Consider the following 15,358-nt stretch of genomic DNA (forward strand, 5'->3'; position numbering starts at 1 on the left):
GGAGCTCGAAGCTCGGCAGTTACGTCCTGAAGCGTGGGAGGTGGGATCCAGGTGTTGGAGGTGCGCTCGGGGCAGGAAAGCCTATTGGGACGAGAATGAGATGGTTTGTTTCCTGACTGGAGCTCCTTCGTAGTGAACCCAACCGCATAGTTTTATTTTGTGGTGGGTCTTAAGTGTATATGTATTATGTGAAGTGCTAAAGAAGCATTACAGAAAAATAGAGCAAATGTTTTCATGCTGCTCAGAGCATAGCCTTTTGCTTAAAAAGTGCCCTGCTGTGAGAAGGACTAAAAATGCTTAATGTAATGCTATTTAATAAAAAGAGTTTTGGCAGGTACCTGAAGAGCTAACAGCTGGTTGAATGAGAAGCCATAAACCACAACTGGATTTTCAAAAGGTGTTCACCAAGGTTTGCTGCTGATGGCTCTTGAAGAAGTTAAGCTGACACAGGAGAAGAAGAACGTTGTTGCTTGATTAAATACTCAGCTAAATGATAGGAAACAAAAGATGAACCCTCGTAGGGAGGAGTGAGGGTTGTTACTTTGTGCCTTTTCTAGGGCCTGTTTTGTAGGGTTCAGCATGTAAACTGTCAGGGAACCACTGTGAAGTCAGGTGGTTAATTTTTCTTGTGAAGCTAGCTGATATATTGTGGTATTGTCAAGTCTCAGTAGTGAAATTTTCAGGTCTTTAAGCTACTGAACAGCTGAATGATACAATAGCAGATAGCATCGATCATAGGTGAGTCAGAAGAGATGCATCATGGGGCAGAGGCAAACAACAATCACATACATACACTATTTATGGAAACTGTATAGTGTCAGGGTTTGAAGCAAATATACAGGAACGAAACCTTGGGATGATAAAAACTTCTTTAGAGGCAGCTCAATGTACAGTCATCGTACAAGAAGTACAAAATAGTACACTGTAATTTAGGTATAGAAACCCATGGTTTGCACCCATCTTGAGTGTTGCATGAAGATGTGGTCCCCCCATGTCAAAAAGTGTAAGGGCATCAGAGGAGGTTGATAAGGATAATTGAAGATGGGGGGAGAGGTTCAGTTGTAGGAGTGAATATGTCACTGTAGGGGCTTTTGTCTGGAGGTGACACATGAGTGGAATATGGTAAAGAAGGTGAAGGTAGGCATAGGAATGATTATTCACTGCTTCAATATAGCTCACTGTTTATTCACTTCTAAAACAAGTATTACAACATACCACATGGAACTATGGGGTGGCAGGTACAAACAGGAGCTAGTTGGGAATCTTGGTACGTGCTGAAAGATCACAGGGCTATGGAACAGGGCTGGTAAAAAGAAGAAGCACCAGTTTGTTGCCATTGAGTTTCTGACTTTCAATATCTGGAAGTGAAGAAAATGTTTTGGTAAAATATTGCTCTATATTTACTGGTTTATTAAGTTCTTCCCACCTGAACTGACCAATTAGAGACAGACTATTTGCATAGATGGATTTGTTGAGACTCAGCACGGGCGTTTTGACAAATTTTGGGGGCCTTACTAAGTTTTCCTGCAGGTAAGTGGAACACTAGTTAATTACAGGTGTTGAGAAGGACTTTTTTTTTGTATGCATATTTCTACTGATGAAAAATTGAAATGTGACAAATTTGTTTTTAGTTAGAAGTGTTTTCAGACCTGTGTGAAGATAAACGCTTTTACTTGAGCCTTTTTGTCACATTAGTGCATGTCTCTGTATGGATCTGACACTCCTTTTTAAAGGGAACAGAATGTGAAAGAGAACGGTATAAGCAATTTTTTGATCGGGACTGAAAGGTTCGTCACAGAGGATTTGAAGAAGGTGGATTCAGTTACATTTTTTGTGTTAAATTGATTTTATGTTTTTATAGGACTGTTTTGTCTTCACAATGTTTGGGGACTTATTTGAAGAGGATTTTTCCTTTATTTCAAACAATCATTGTGGAAAAGGGAAGAAATCAAAGCCCAGAGATTCTGAGCCTCCAGCTCCCAGAGATTTCACCAACCTAAGTGGTATCAAGAATCAAGGTGGGACCTGCTACCTCAATTCCCTTCTGCAGACTCTGCTTTTCACACCGGAATTTAGAGGTACTGTGTTCAGAATCTCCTTAAAGTAATGTTGGAATTGATATCTTGCAGTGACTTGCGTTTCTAATTATTTGTTAAAGAAACACCACAAACACAGGTTGTTTTCATGAACAGTTTTCACTTCAGTTTAAATAAGTTATTACAGGATACTCAGAGTTTTCTCTCTTAAATTAGTATTGCCACTTCTACGCAAAATATAAGTAATGTATGTATTATATCTTCTTAGAGGTAGCCATTTACTGCTTGTGTAAATAAGAGAGGGTATTGCTGTTCATAACATGCTATTCATTTTTGATGCAAATACTACAATTCTTGAAAAAAATGTATATTTTGCCATTTAAACACCTCCACGCTTAGGGGTACTTTATAGCTTGAACCAGTTGTAATGATGAATGATGTTGAGATACGCTGTTTAATGTCTTAATCTGACCAAAAGCAAACAAATAAACAAACAACCTTGATACTTGACACTTAGGATAAAATGTCTCAAGAGAAGACATCTTTTTTTCTTAAATAGGAATTTTTCTTTACAATTACAGAGGCACTGTTCTCACTAGGACCTGAAGAGCTTGGAACTCTGGATGATATCAATAAACCAGACGCAAAGGTACTTAAAACTTTCCTGTCACTGAGTGTTGATTCATGTGGATTGAAACAATATTCTGAAATATCTCATGAGGATGAATGAAAGTCTGACTTAGATACTGGAAGACACTTTGGTTGGCTGATACTCATTTTTGCACACTAGATGCAAGTTTTCAGTGCTGTAAGCTTTTCTTTCAGAAGCAAGATGTTGAGCCTGTTTCTGCTGAATTTGATGGTAGAGATTCTTTTGTGTTCAGGAAAAGGAAAACCAATCCCAAAGTTTATACAATGCTTTTTTTGAACTGTGTTGTAACTAAAGCTACAGTGCTATGACTTATTTTTCACCAATTAAAAAAAAAGCATGCAGACTAGATGACTGCATTGAGGCTCTGAAGGTTTAACAGCCCACCCATACACAAGATGTTACGGGACTGGAATTTAGTATTTATTTTAAGAGTGCTTACTAATGCTGACTACAGAATTTCATTCTTTAGCTCTTGGGCTGAAGCTGGTTGCTTAGAAACATTTTATCTTTGTGAATCAAAGATAAATACAGGCAGCTGATCAAGCTTGTGGACATTGACTGCTCTTCACCTCATTATCCCCCCCCTTTTTTTTTACCGATCAAGGAGTAGCTCATAAGTCAATGTCTTGATGTCTTGTTACAAGTTCTTAAGGTTTAGGATTATGAAAAATAGGACATAACGTTGTCATTGTGTACTTTGGTGGTGACTTAATTTTAAGCTGCACAGTTTTGCTTTATCACAAAACTTGTGTTCCATGACTGTATTGAGTAAGGCGAGGCATTGTACAGTTTTGGGAACCAATGTTAGCAGAAGTTTTGGTGAGAGTCAAGTAACCTGATTTATGAAAGCCTTAGACAACGGTGGCTTGTTACAAGATTTTTAATAAATTAGTTTTCTTTTTAAATCAAAATAATTGGTTTAAAGACTTTCTGATCTGCTGGGTATATTTTGCTTTATATTTCTAGGTTCGAATAATTCCGCTGCAACTTCAACGGTTATTTGCTCAGCTTCTGCTTTTAGACCAGCAGGCTGCGTCTACGACAGACCTTACTGAGAGCTTTGGGTGGAGCAGCAATGAGGTACAAACGGGCACCTGTGTCACCATCATTGATACTGAATTTTGACATGGAAAAAATTCTTAGAATATTTCAGGCTGTGGAGATAGCAGTTGATTAGGTCAACTGTTGTTTTATACTATTGTACCTCCGCAGGAAGGATGTCCTAATTGTTCCAGCAGTAACTAAGGTGCTTGTCCTTTATGTACTTAAATTTCTACCTAAATTGTTACTGTGTAACTCTGCTTAGAGTTCAGTGGAAACCTACATAGGTGAAAGTGTCTCATGTGGGGTGGATTTTATTTTATATACTTGTAGCTACTACAAAAAGCATAAGTTAAGAATAATGTAATAAATTTCTTTTGGGGTAGTAAATACATGGGTAACAATTGAGGCAGCTCTCTGCCACACTTAATGTAAGTTTGCTTGTTTTTTAAGCAATAAGCATAGCAGATGGCACTTCTTATTTCTTCAAGTTTTTTTTATCATGCAGGAAATGAGGCAGCACGATGTGCAGGAATTAAATCGGATTCTGTTTAGTGCTTTGGAGACTTCCCTTGTGGGGACTTCGGGTCATGACCTTATTAATCGATTGTACCATGGAACTGTTGTCAACCAGATTGTTTGTAAAGAATGCAAGAATATCAGTGAGAGACAGGTAAAGCTGGAGGATATTCCAGGATAGGTTTCTGTTTGGTCTTTTGAAGATGCTTAAAATGATTTTTCCCCAACTCAAAAAAAAAAAAAGACAACTTTCTGAAGTGTCACTAGTAGTCTTCTTGAATCTGGGTAGTGTATATTGATTAGGGCGCTGCGGACTTGCAAACACATGAAAATTATGCATGACTTTGTTGCTAAATCTTGGCTGGCATTTGCTAAACCACCTACATCAAAAAGTGACTCACTAGGAAAAAGAAAAAAAAAATAGCATTATTAGATCTGTGTTGCAAATGTTGCCTGTAGTAGATAGCAGACAGCTGAACAGTTGGGGTGTAACAACAGTAAAACATATCTTTACATTGTTATACTGCTCCTTGTAATAAAAAAATTAAAATCTGGGGTGTATGTTCTTTCCCATCAATGATGAAAGCAAAATGAGTGCTCACATCTGCCACAGCAAATGGGATGAGTATCTTTCTATAATGTACTGTAAATTTACACTACTTACTGTCTCTTTTGTTGTATTTCTGCATAGGAAGATTTCTTAGACCTAACAGTGGCAGTAAAAGGTGTAGCTGGCTTGGAGGAGGCCCTGTGGAACATGTACGTGGAAGAAGAATACTTTGAAAATGAGAACTTGTATCGATGCGGAGCCTGTGATAAACTTGTTGAAGCTTCAAAGGTAATGCGTTAGGTCACTCAGTATTTGATTTGCTAACAATTAGAAACTTCACTTACGTGTGCGTCCACCCTGTAACCCTGAGATAAAAAATCTGCACCTTTCTTGTTGTATACCACCAGATTAGAATACCAAAAACAGACCTGCATGTTAAAGCTCAGCAGCTATCATCAAAACCTTATGTGACTCTTTTCTTGACTTGAGTATTGTCTCTGGCTTTAGTATAGCCAATGGTGAATAGGTTGCTAGGCCATATAGAAAAGAACAAAGTAAACTACATGGAAATTCTCACATGAAGAGCACAGATAACAAGCAACTCTTGCTCTACCCAGGGAAATGGACTCTCTTGGTTCAGGTATTGGGTTGTTTGCTGCTGAGCAGGTTTTTGCAGTGATACATTAACATACTGAAAACATCTGTTATGGTGCTGTATAGTGCTAGAGCCTTCAGGTGAGTAACAACAGACTCGTGAAAGGAACTAATCAGGTCTGGCAGCCTCACCTTGAGTACTGTGTGCAGTTCTGGGCACCGCAGTACAAAAAGGACGTTAAACTGTTGGAGAGTGTCCAGAGGAGGGTGGTGAAGATGGTGAAGGGCCTAGAGGGGAAGACCTATGAGGAGCAGCTGAGGTCACTGGGCCTGTTCAGCCTGGAGAAGAGGAGGCTGAGGGGGGACCTCATCGCAGTCTACAACTTCCTCGCGAGGGGGAGTGGAGAGGCAGGTGACCTATTCTCCGTTATCACCAGTGACATGACCCACGGGAACGGTGTCAAGCTGAGGCAGGGGAAGTTTAGGCTGGACATCAGGAAGAGGTTCTTCACCGGGAGGGTGGTTGCGCACTGGAACAGGCTCCCCAGTGAAGTAGTCACTGCACCGAGCCTGTCTGAATTTAAGAAGAGATTGGACTGTGCACTTAGTCACGTGGTCTAAACTTTTGGGTAGATCTGTGCGGTGCCAGGAGTTGGACTTGATGATCCTTATGGGTCCCTTCCAACTTGGGACATTCTATGATTCTATATGTAATCCACTGGGTATGTTTTCACAATGTATGACTGTCCCTTTCCCATCTGCCAGCTTACTTCTGGTATAAGCACCACCACTTCATGTCCTCTCTCCTTGAGCTTGAGAACTAGCTGCTTCGTGCTCAGCCAGTGGCTTCCATCCATGGGCGCCACCAGCAGTTTCCCTCCTTCGGAGAGGCCAGGAATGAGAAGGATAAAAATCCAGGGAGCAAGCAGATAGCAGAGCCGAAAAGTCATTTTCCTGTGGTCAGAGTAGTGACTGCGAAAGCGTCTTCTTCTTCAGGCTGTAGCTTGAAGATGCTTTTGGAAGAAGTGGATGGATTTATCTGCTGAGTTGTGCTGCTTTGTCATTATCTTCTAGTTAATGATTTACTGCTTTGATCTGGGCTCAGCTATGGATGAGAACTGTTGTTGTATTTTTTTTTTTAGTTGCTTGTAAAGCCAAATGCAGTGAGTGACCTTTTCCTGTGCTGAGTCATTGGAGTTCATCAGGGGTCAGCTGAGAGCTGTCGACATTAAGCCTGTGTTGAGAGCAATCCCTAGGAGCGTAGGGACATCCAGACTGGAGAGCTCCTTCCTTTGGCTTGGTTTTCTGCCTTCACTGCTGAGCACCTTGGGAAAGTTTCAGGTGCTTGACACTTGCTAACACAGAGCGTGTTAATCCTTCAGAGGAGTTGTGTATGTGGCCCTGAATGCTCTTAAGTGGTGGCATGGCTGAAGATATGGTTACTTGGTCTGCCAGCGTACTTTACTGCATCCTTGTGCTGAAAACCAGTCCTTGTTTTGTTGTTTTACAATTCAGAGTAGTTTCCCCATCATAGTAATCAAATTTGTGAATACTCCTGTGTCTTGTCTGTGCTCTTTGCCAGGGCCTGGGAAAGGCAGTTGTGTGAGTGCTTTACTAGAGCTGTAGGTCTTTGAATTGTAGGCCTCTTCAGGATGGGACAAAATGGTGTTTGGTGTTCTTTTGTGTTTGTTTTTGATGTCATACAGTTTTTCAGAAAAAAAAGTTGCCCATTTTTCCTCATATTCCTGGTATTTTTTGTAAAGAAGCAGCAGACATAGCTGTTAGTGCACTCTGCCTTTGTATTTTGCCCTCTTCACAACAGCGAAGCTCATTGGCCTGCTTTGGACATTCTTCTGTGTCACTTTGAGTGTGATCCAAACCTTGCAACATGCCTAATGTGGAAGGCAGGAGGTGCAGAGGCAAATTCAGGACAGGTGAAGTTAATCAGTACCTTAGGAGAGTTCATGAAAGTTTGCTGCTGCCTCATGTGGCTTGTTTATGGCGGTTTGAGTTAAAATTTGCCCGGTTCAAGGGAGTGCAAGGTAACAGTTGGCTACCTCTGAAACTTGGTCATGTAGCCAGCACTAGGGAGGCAGTTGTCTAATAGCATGACCCTCTGCATGCACCTAGCTTGTTTCAAAGACAAGGTGATCCATACCTGTTCACGCCACTCCTCTCTTCCTTCAGTTTTCTGAGGGTCTTTGGAAATTTTCTCCCCTCTTTTGTCCTGACCTCTAAAAAAAATGAGTATTGAAAAATCTTGCGTTCAAGAACTTTATCAAACTTTAATCATACAGTCTGATTAGCACTCTAAACTTGGAAGACCTGCTTTGAACAGCAAAATCCTGTGTGCCTCTGCAAAGTAGTCTTCACAACTGATGCAAATGGAATACCTAATTCTAATTTTCTTGAGCCGTGCATGTGTTCCTGATGAACCCTGTTATGGCTGTGTAAATGGAGAGTTGGATAGAGACACTGGAAGCACTCAGAGGCCACCGAATCTATGCTTACATTCAGAGCATAGCTGTTCATAGCATAGTTCAGAGCATGGCAAAGCTATCGTGAAGCTCTTGCTCTGCTGTAGCACCTGCAAAGTGGGAGCTGAGTTTGTGTGTTCTCTCTGGGCTCCTGGGAGCTGTGTGGGTCTGGTGATGGCACGTGCTGTGCAAGGGGTCAAGAGCAAAGTTGCTGGGAAAGCACTGCATAGCCTGACCTCGTGGGAGAGCACAAGCCCGGGGATTTGAAGCAATTGCTTCATAGTGTAAAATTGGTGAAAATCCTCTCACAAAGAACATGTGGTGTTTGGAAATGGAAACTACTGACTTGAATTTCAGCACTGTTCTGCTTCATTTTTGTAGCAGGATAAAGTATGAGACTGATGATCGGGGAAGATGTAGGGTGTCACAGAAGTGAAGGATCTTGGTTGCTTTCTAGAATGGCTAGTTGACAGGGAAATTGAGAATTAGGGAAGGCATTTTCTAGTAATGAAAACACTGGCCATGTCTGCCTCCTTGTAAAGCTTTGCTGGAAAATAAGGGTTTGACCATAGCAAGGTGGAAGCATTATTCTGTATAACAATATGCATATAACTTTTTTTATCGTTTTGCAGTCTGCTAAACTACGTAAGTTGCCTCCCTTTCTCACCATTTCTCTCCTGAGATTTAACTTTGACTTTGAGAAGTGTGAACGATACAAGGAAACGAGTTGCTATACGTTCCCTATCCAGATAAACCTGAGGCCTTTTTGTGAGCAGGTTTGTACTGTTATATTTGTTAAAGTTTCTATATACTCAGCAGAGAACTAATATCTCAGGACAAGGTATCTTTAATTTTGCATTTTGTCGAAGCCAGATGTTAAGGAAACTTTGTGGGTTTCTCCTGTGTCCCTAGTTCCAATGCTTTTGTAAAATATCTCCAAAAGATCAATTTCTAAGAGTGAGAAATACTTTGGAGCTATACAAAGTGGAAGGGTTTAATAATGACCTAAAACTTAATCTGAGATTTTTCTTAAGAAGTTAAATCTACTTTTGTATTGGCAATGCCTGTTAACAGATATATACGTTAACAAATACATAATGTTGTCATGTATGAATTTAGCTACGTATGTTTTGTGTCATTAGTTACTTTTCTTACAAATTCCTCTTTGTATTCATATACGTATGTTTTGGTTATAAACTGAGCGACACCATTACCTGATACCAGCTTTTGATCCCTAAAGTATGTATAGAATATGCTTAGTAGATGTGCTGTTATTGAAGTGATTTTTCTTAAAACATTGTTTTCTGTATTTGAGGAAGCCTTCAGTTAGTTTAAACATTTGTTTTTCCTCTATTTTTTTAAATGAAATAAGCTGGTTATTGTTACAAACAATTTGAGCCCTTCTATTATTTGCATCAATATTTAATTATTTTAAATTTGAAATATTTGAATTTCCACCACTGTTCAGAATCACGTCTAAAAAAATTGCTTTACAAGCCTGTGCCTTGGTCCATGCTTCATGTTGGTCCTTGCTAGTGTTCCCCATCACTGAAGAGCCCCTTCAGTCTTTGCATGTGCAAATGCACATTGAGAAGTATCAGAAGCTATGCTGATGGTATAAAACTGTCCTTATGTGGAAGACTTGCTGATATTTTTTTATTATTATTATTATTTTTCTTTTTGAAGACTGAAATGGATGATTCAGAGTACATGTATGAGCTCTTCTCTGTTATTATACATAAAGGTGGCTGCTATGGAGGACACTATCATGTTTATATCAAAGATGTGGATGAATTAGGAAACTGGCAATTACAAGTAAGTGCTAAAGGTTTCTTTTTCTTGCTCTATCTCATTTTTTTCAAAAAAGTATTAAGAGAATGAAACAGACATCCAAGTTAATATTTTAGTGAGACGTTTGGCCTTTTACCTCCTTGAGGAGGTTAGTTTTTGGCAGTATACTATCTCTTCAGGTTGGAAACTCGCAGGATTTTGGAGCAAAGTTTATATTTCTGACCTGCTGAACATTACTGGGCTGTTGTATTACTACTGCCTGTTGTATGGCATGTGCACAGATAGTCAGAGTGTGGGTGTGTATACAGTCCGGTCAGAGTGCAAGCTGCTTGAGCTCTGTTGTAGCAATCTTTGAGTGCGTCTTTGCCACGTGTTGTGTGTCATATGATGAACTGGATGTTTTTTGTACAGCATCCAGATGCCTATGTAAAGAGGCTGCAGAAACAATCTTGTGTAAAACACTATGCACAGCCTGCTCAAAAACATGCATTCAGAGGATTTCCTTTACACTTCTAAAGTGCACATGCTGTTGGTAGTACTGATTGGAAAACTGCTGGCTGTGTTTGAAGTGTTTGTGAATCTATTATCTTTCTTCTACAGGAAGATGAGGATAGGCTAACTGAACATAAGGCTTTAAGAGAGAATGAAAATGCCAAAGAAACAGAAAATCCACTGGCGGTGTTGAAAGGGATTTTATCAGAGGTATGGTATGTAAAGAGTTTATTGCTTCTATTTTGATATTAAGGAACCCAGAAGAAGGGGTGAAGTATGCAAGAGGCAGGCTTTAGTACATAGAACTCTTCTGAGCTTATTGTGAAGCACATAAGGCTTGTAACTTAACCTAACTTCAATACAAATAGTGACTATTCATAGCAAAAAAGCCATTTTGGAGTATTTCTGAAGTTGCTTGCTCAAGCTGTTACAGAAGGTAATGTTAAATTGGATTATCAACAAATAGGAATTATTTAATCACTTCAAAATTACCTACTTTGTGTTGATTCTTTTACAGTGTAGCCTGTCATCCTACTTTTTATTTTCTCTTTAGGAAGAATCTAAACAAATTCCTGTGGATCAATTAGGGCAGAAGTTACTAGAGAAAAAAAAGGTGTCCTGGAATAAGAAATACCGAAAACAATATGGAGCATTACGAAAGGTAATATGTTAGTTTTTTATTATTAAGATAACTTTATATTCCTACTGAATAGTCAATAGGATGGTAGATGAAAACGTTGGCACTTTGACTAGCAAGATAATCCGTGTATAAGTGGTTAGTGAGACAAATCAGTAGACTGGGGAACAGAGAAAAGATTCTCTGAATGTATCATCTGCTTGAAAGCATGCATCTTTTTTCCATCTGTATTTTTGGCCTAAAAAATAACCAGCTTTGCCTATTACACCTTTTTTCACTTGCGGATGAAGCTGCAACAAAACTACTGCCACTTGACCATAAAAGCACTGATGAGAATTACAAAAGAAACACAGTAACTCTTCACAGTTGTAACAGAAATAAGTGAAATAAGCTTTGTTTAGGAAAAAAAAGACCCTTTCTGGTTGTTCAGGGCATGTCTGTAAAATATGTCTGTAAAATTAACCCTTGAAATAAAGTCCTGTATTTATCCAGTTGTTTGCTGTATTTTCTTATGCTTTAAGAAAAATACTTTTGCATTTGTGCTATGGATATGTGGAAAATCCTTTTTTTTTTTTTTAAGTAAGAGCAACCATGCAGGTTTCAAAGCTAAGTATTTAAAAGTAGTTGTAAAATTTGAATATGAGTCTTCCACAGGGGTAGATGTTTTTCTGACTTTGACAGAGAACTGATAGAAACAAGTTCTGGGTAAACCAATATTAATGATTTCAAAGTTTCAGTGTTATTGTGAACGCTACTAAAAGTGACTTTTCACAAGTGCCAAATTTATTTCAAAACCACATGGGACAGTGCAGAACTGAAATAACTGTAAATTAGTTCACATGTTTTGAGCTATCAAATGAGACTTTGATTATGACTAAAACTGTAATTCAGATCTTTGTTTTTTTTTTGTCTTTGTTGGAATGGATTTCCACAAATGAAAGTTTGTCTATGAATTGAGGACAAATCAGGTCATGTAGTTAATATAGTCTGCTATATTTAATCCAGAGCATCTTCCTTTATTAAATGTTCTTTCTTGTACTTGCTTTCATTGTAGTATTTGCAAAATCATCCTCAGATATTTCAGTTCAGTCCTGACAAAAATAAGGTTGGTCTAAAGGAAAAATACAAGCTTCCATTTCAGTCAGATTCTCAAGAACTTGATCTCCAAAGCCCTTCTCAGAAAAATGATATCCAGTGGAATTTAGAAAAAACGTCTACAAGGCTAAGGGACATTTCTGCTGGTTGCCATTGGTTTGATCTGAACGATTCGAAAGTCCAACCGATCAAGGAGGAGGATATTGAGCAACAATTTCAGGGTAAAGAGAGTGCCTACATGCTGTTTTATCGAAAGTCGCAATTGAAACGACCTCCTGAAGGTATGCACAACTCATTTTTATGTTCTGGGGCTTTCCTTCATTGACACTTTTTGTGGAGGGTGAAGGCAGTTGAGCTTTTCTGTCCTTACCAAACTTTCTGGTGCTAATTGGAAAAAAGTCTTGACTCAAGATACAAGGAGCTCCAAGGAGCTAATGAACAGTTAATTGATTATAGCTGGCACTAACTTTTTTCTCATACGCTTTACAAATACTGGCAGAATATCTTCTACTTAAACAAGTTCTTGCTAAAGGCATTCATGTATCTGTTTCCCCTTAGGGAAAGATAGATGTGAACATGGAAGAATTAAAAATGCTTGGTTGACTGTTGTATCATTTGCAATTTAATTTACTCCATTAAGAAAGAGTGCAATGTTATTTTCAATGATTACAGTAATGTTTCATCTCACTTTTCTTGTTTACCAAAGCACATTTTAAGCAGTTGAGGCCAAACTAGCCTATATTATTTGTTGCAGCTCGAGGAAATCCAAGGTACCAAATTCCTGAACATCTTCTGAATGAAATGAATGCTGCTAATACTGAGCTGCAAAAAAAGAGGTACATTAATGTAACTGTATGAATCTCTTCAACAGCATTCTTAATCTGTAGATCTCAATTGATTTAAAATTAAAGAAAGTCATTGAACAGATGTGGAATAAGATACTAAAATGAGTCAATACAATAGAGGTTAATCAATACAATCTGTACATCCAGTTTCTGTCTTGTATTGGTCCCCTACCTCCCTGTTAGAGGCCTACCTACTCATACTGCAAAATTTCAGAGGAAATTTACTTAGTTTCAAATTGTACCAGTTTTTCATGGAAAAGTGCAATTCTGGAAGGAGAATGGAATGCGTTATCTAAATTACATTTATAGAGGGAGTTCTCCACTGGGAGAAGGAGGAATGGCTTGCTTTCCTGTGAAACAACAGATAAATGGTATCCTTTGCCTGAAACATGGAAAAAAAAAAAAGCTGGTGGTATCTAGGTTGGTAGAAAATTTTCCTTCTTGTGAGGAACACACAGAGCTGATGATGTGCCTGAATGCCAGTTAAGCTGTCAAAATGTAGACACATGCAAGAGATGGAAGTCTTGTGTGATACCCTTCTTCTGTGGAAACTTCATTCCTTTTAAGTGACATTTGCTGCTACACTTAGCTTCTTGCTAATAGAACCGAATATAGTTATAAAGGGGGAAGGCATGGCTGTGTCTGTCCTGGCAATTTTCCAGGAATTTTCTCTTTTTCTGTTTGTGTTTCAAGAGGATTGTTCTAAAACACAGTCTGGAGATGAAAAAACAAAACAAACAAAAAAATGCTATAGTCTCCCCATCCCTAAAGATAAAATTTTTGTCCTGTTTAGAAAGGTTGAAGCAAGGTGTAGGAACAAGCCCTATAACTGTGTGTTCTGTGTATGTGGAGTATGTCTGTGCTTGCTCTGTATTGTATGTACTATATGTATACATTATATACATATATGGCATTTTTGAGCACCTCTGCATATTCCTTAATAGAGGAGAGAATGTGACACTGAATTTAGTCATGAGATTATCAGTTACATGACCGTTGCCCAGAAGCATCTCTGAAATAAGTTAGCCGTTTGTCAGTATTAAACTCACCATTTCATTATTGTGTTTTTCTTTCAAAGAGTGGAATGTGACTCAGCAAACAATGGTATTGATTTACATCTCCATTTGAGCTCGTGTTACAAATTTGACAATGGAGCTTTGCATCCTTCACTTACTTGGAAAGAGAGTGTTCTGGATCTGACTATTGACAGAAGAAAAACTCTAGGAGATCTTCGACAGTCAATATTCCAGGTATTTACCATGCTGAATGAACTCAAACACTTTAATTTTAATTGAGATACAGCTGCTTTCTATGTATGTATTTATGCCACAATTTTTATTTCAATAAGAAATTTTTAACAGTAAATGTAATATCAGGAGGCTCAAAGCTATATGGATTTTCACAGAAGGAAACATTCCTATGTGGTCAACTTTTGATGTATTGATGAAGCTTTTGATAGATGAAGCTTGAATTAATTAAAGTTCATAAGCTAATTATTTGTATTTGGGCAGCCACTTTGCAAAACTTCAGACTTATCGTTAACATTTTAGTTTGTGACATGTATTTGTGTTTTCAAGGAGCTGGCTGGCCTTAACAAGAAATGCTTAGAGTTTAAGAAATAAGTAAATTAAGCTTAAGATTTCTTTTAATTAAGTATTGAAAGTGGTGTCTTTGTATTTACTACATTAAAGGAATGGGACAATTTGTAAAATGCTTTTTGTTGACATCTGTGATAAAACCACAGAATGGTTTGGGCTGGAAGGGACCTTAAAGACCGTTTAGTTCCAGCCCCCCTGCCATGGGGCAGGGACACCTCCTGCTCATGAGATTGTTCAAAGCCCAACCCAACCTGATGTTGAAAATGTAAATTGAAGCTAACTTGCTCTCTGAAAACATCATTTGCTTATGTTGTACAACTTTCAGTTAGCATCCAGTTGAAACTGTTTTAGTCTGGTGACTAGTGTAAAAGCACAAGTCCTAAAAAGCTTGTGTGTTTTCTGTGCCACTAGTTTAGTAGAAAGAAGTAGCAGCGACCTGTTAAGTGCCAAAATGAGCTTGGTGTAGCTAGTCTGTAACAGCTTTCAGCAAAGTTGTAATTTTGAGTGGTATGAGTTACTGCTTGTTGAAGTCGTGTTTTTTTTTCCTTACCAATTAGATATTGGAATCTTGGGAAGGAGACATGATTCTCAGTAATGCCAAACCTTTGCCAGCAGGACTGCATCTTTACGAGATTCTTGATGGTAAGACTACCACGTACAGGGGTTCTGTGTTATTTGTTTGGTGTATTTATTGAAGACACTGAGAATTTCTTATGTAAAACATCTTGGAGAAGTATATTTGCTGACAAAAAGATAATGGCTTCTATTTTGACTTTGATTTGCTTATGAGTATTTGTTTCCATAATAATTACCTAATAGGTAGAGGAGATGACAGAGAGGAAGCAGGGTGATACTAAAAAAAAAAATTTAGTTTAGGCTTAAGCTGAAGTAGGAATTGTGCAAAGGTAAATGATTACATAAGAAGAACATTAACTTCAACATAAAAATTCGTATTTTAAAACCATGTGTTCCATCTCCAGCTTTGCGTTATTATGTAATTCTAGGTGTAAGTCTTCACAAATCTACTCAGT

At 38.4% G+C, this 15,358-nt stretch overlaps 1 protein-coding gene across 14 annotated transcripts in view; it reads left to right on the forward strand.

Moving 5' to 3' along the window:
• Positions 1–15,358, forward strand: part of USP40 (ubiquitin specific peptidase 40) — a 50,873-nt gene that overhangs the window by 198 nt on the left and 35,317 nt on the right. For 12 of the 14 annotated variants that reach the window (XR_010832544.1, XR_010832542.1, XR_010832546.1 and 9 more), the window contains exons 2-14: positions 1,862–2,078; positions 2,618–2,685; positions 3,655–3,768; positions 4,238–4,402; positions 4,940–5,086; positions 8,502–8,645; positions 9,556–9,684; positions 10,261–10,362; positions 10,706–10,813; positions 11,844–12,165; positions 12,639–12,720; positions 13,808–13,979; positions 14,885–14,969. Coding sequence is in view for 3 of the 14 variants with exons in the window: in XM_066999884.1 (XP_066855985.1) it covers positions 1,880–2,078; positions 2,618–2,685; positions 3,655–3,768; positions 4,238–4,402; positions 4,940–5,086; positions 8,502–8,645; positions 9,556–9,684; positions 10,261–10,362; positions 10,706–10,813; positions 11,844–12,165; positions 12,639–12,720; positions 13,808–13,979; positions 14,885–14,969 (1,837 nt within the window). In the remaining 11 variants the exon portion in view is untranslated. Of the gene's footprint in view, positions 1–1,861; positions 2,079–2,617; positions 2,686–3,654; positions 3,769–4,237; positions 4,403–4,939; positions 5,087–8,501; positions 8,646–9,555; positions 9,685–10,260; positions 10,368–10,705; positions 10,814–11,843; positions 12,166–12,638; positions 12,721–13,805; positions 13,980–14,884; positions 14,970–15,358 lie in introns of those variants that run through there. The other 2 variants (XR_010832549.1, XR_010832550.1) reach the window with 2 other exon arrangements.

The sequence above is a fragment of the Anser cygnoides genome, chromosome 6 (genome assembly GCF_040182565.1).
Source record: "Anser cygnoides isolate HZ-2024a breed goose chromosome 6, Taihu_goose_T2T_genome, whole genome shotgun sequence".
In the NCBI taxonomy this organism is placed as follows: Eukaryota; Metazoa; Chordata; class Aves; order Anseriformes; family Anatidae; genus Anser; species Anser cygnoides.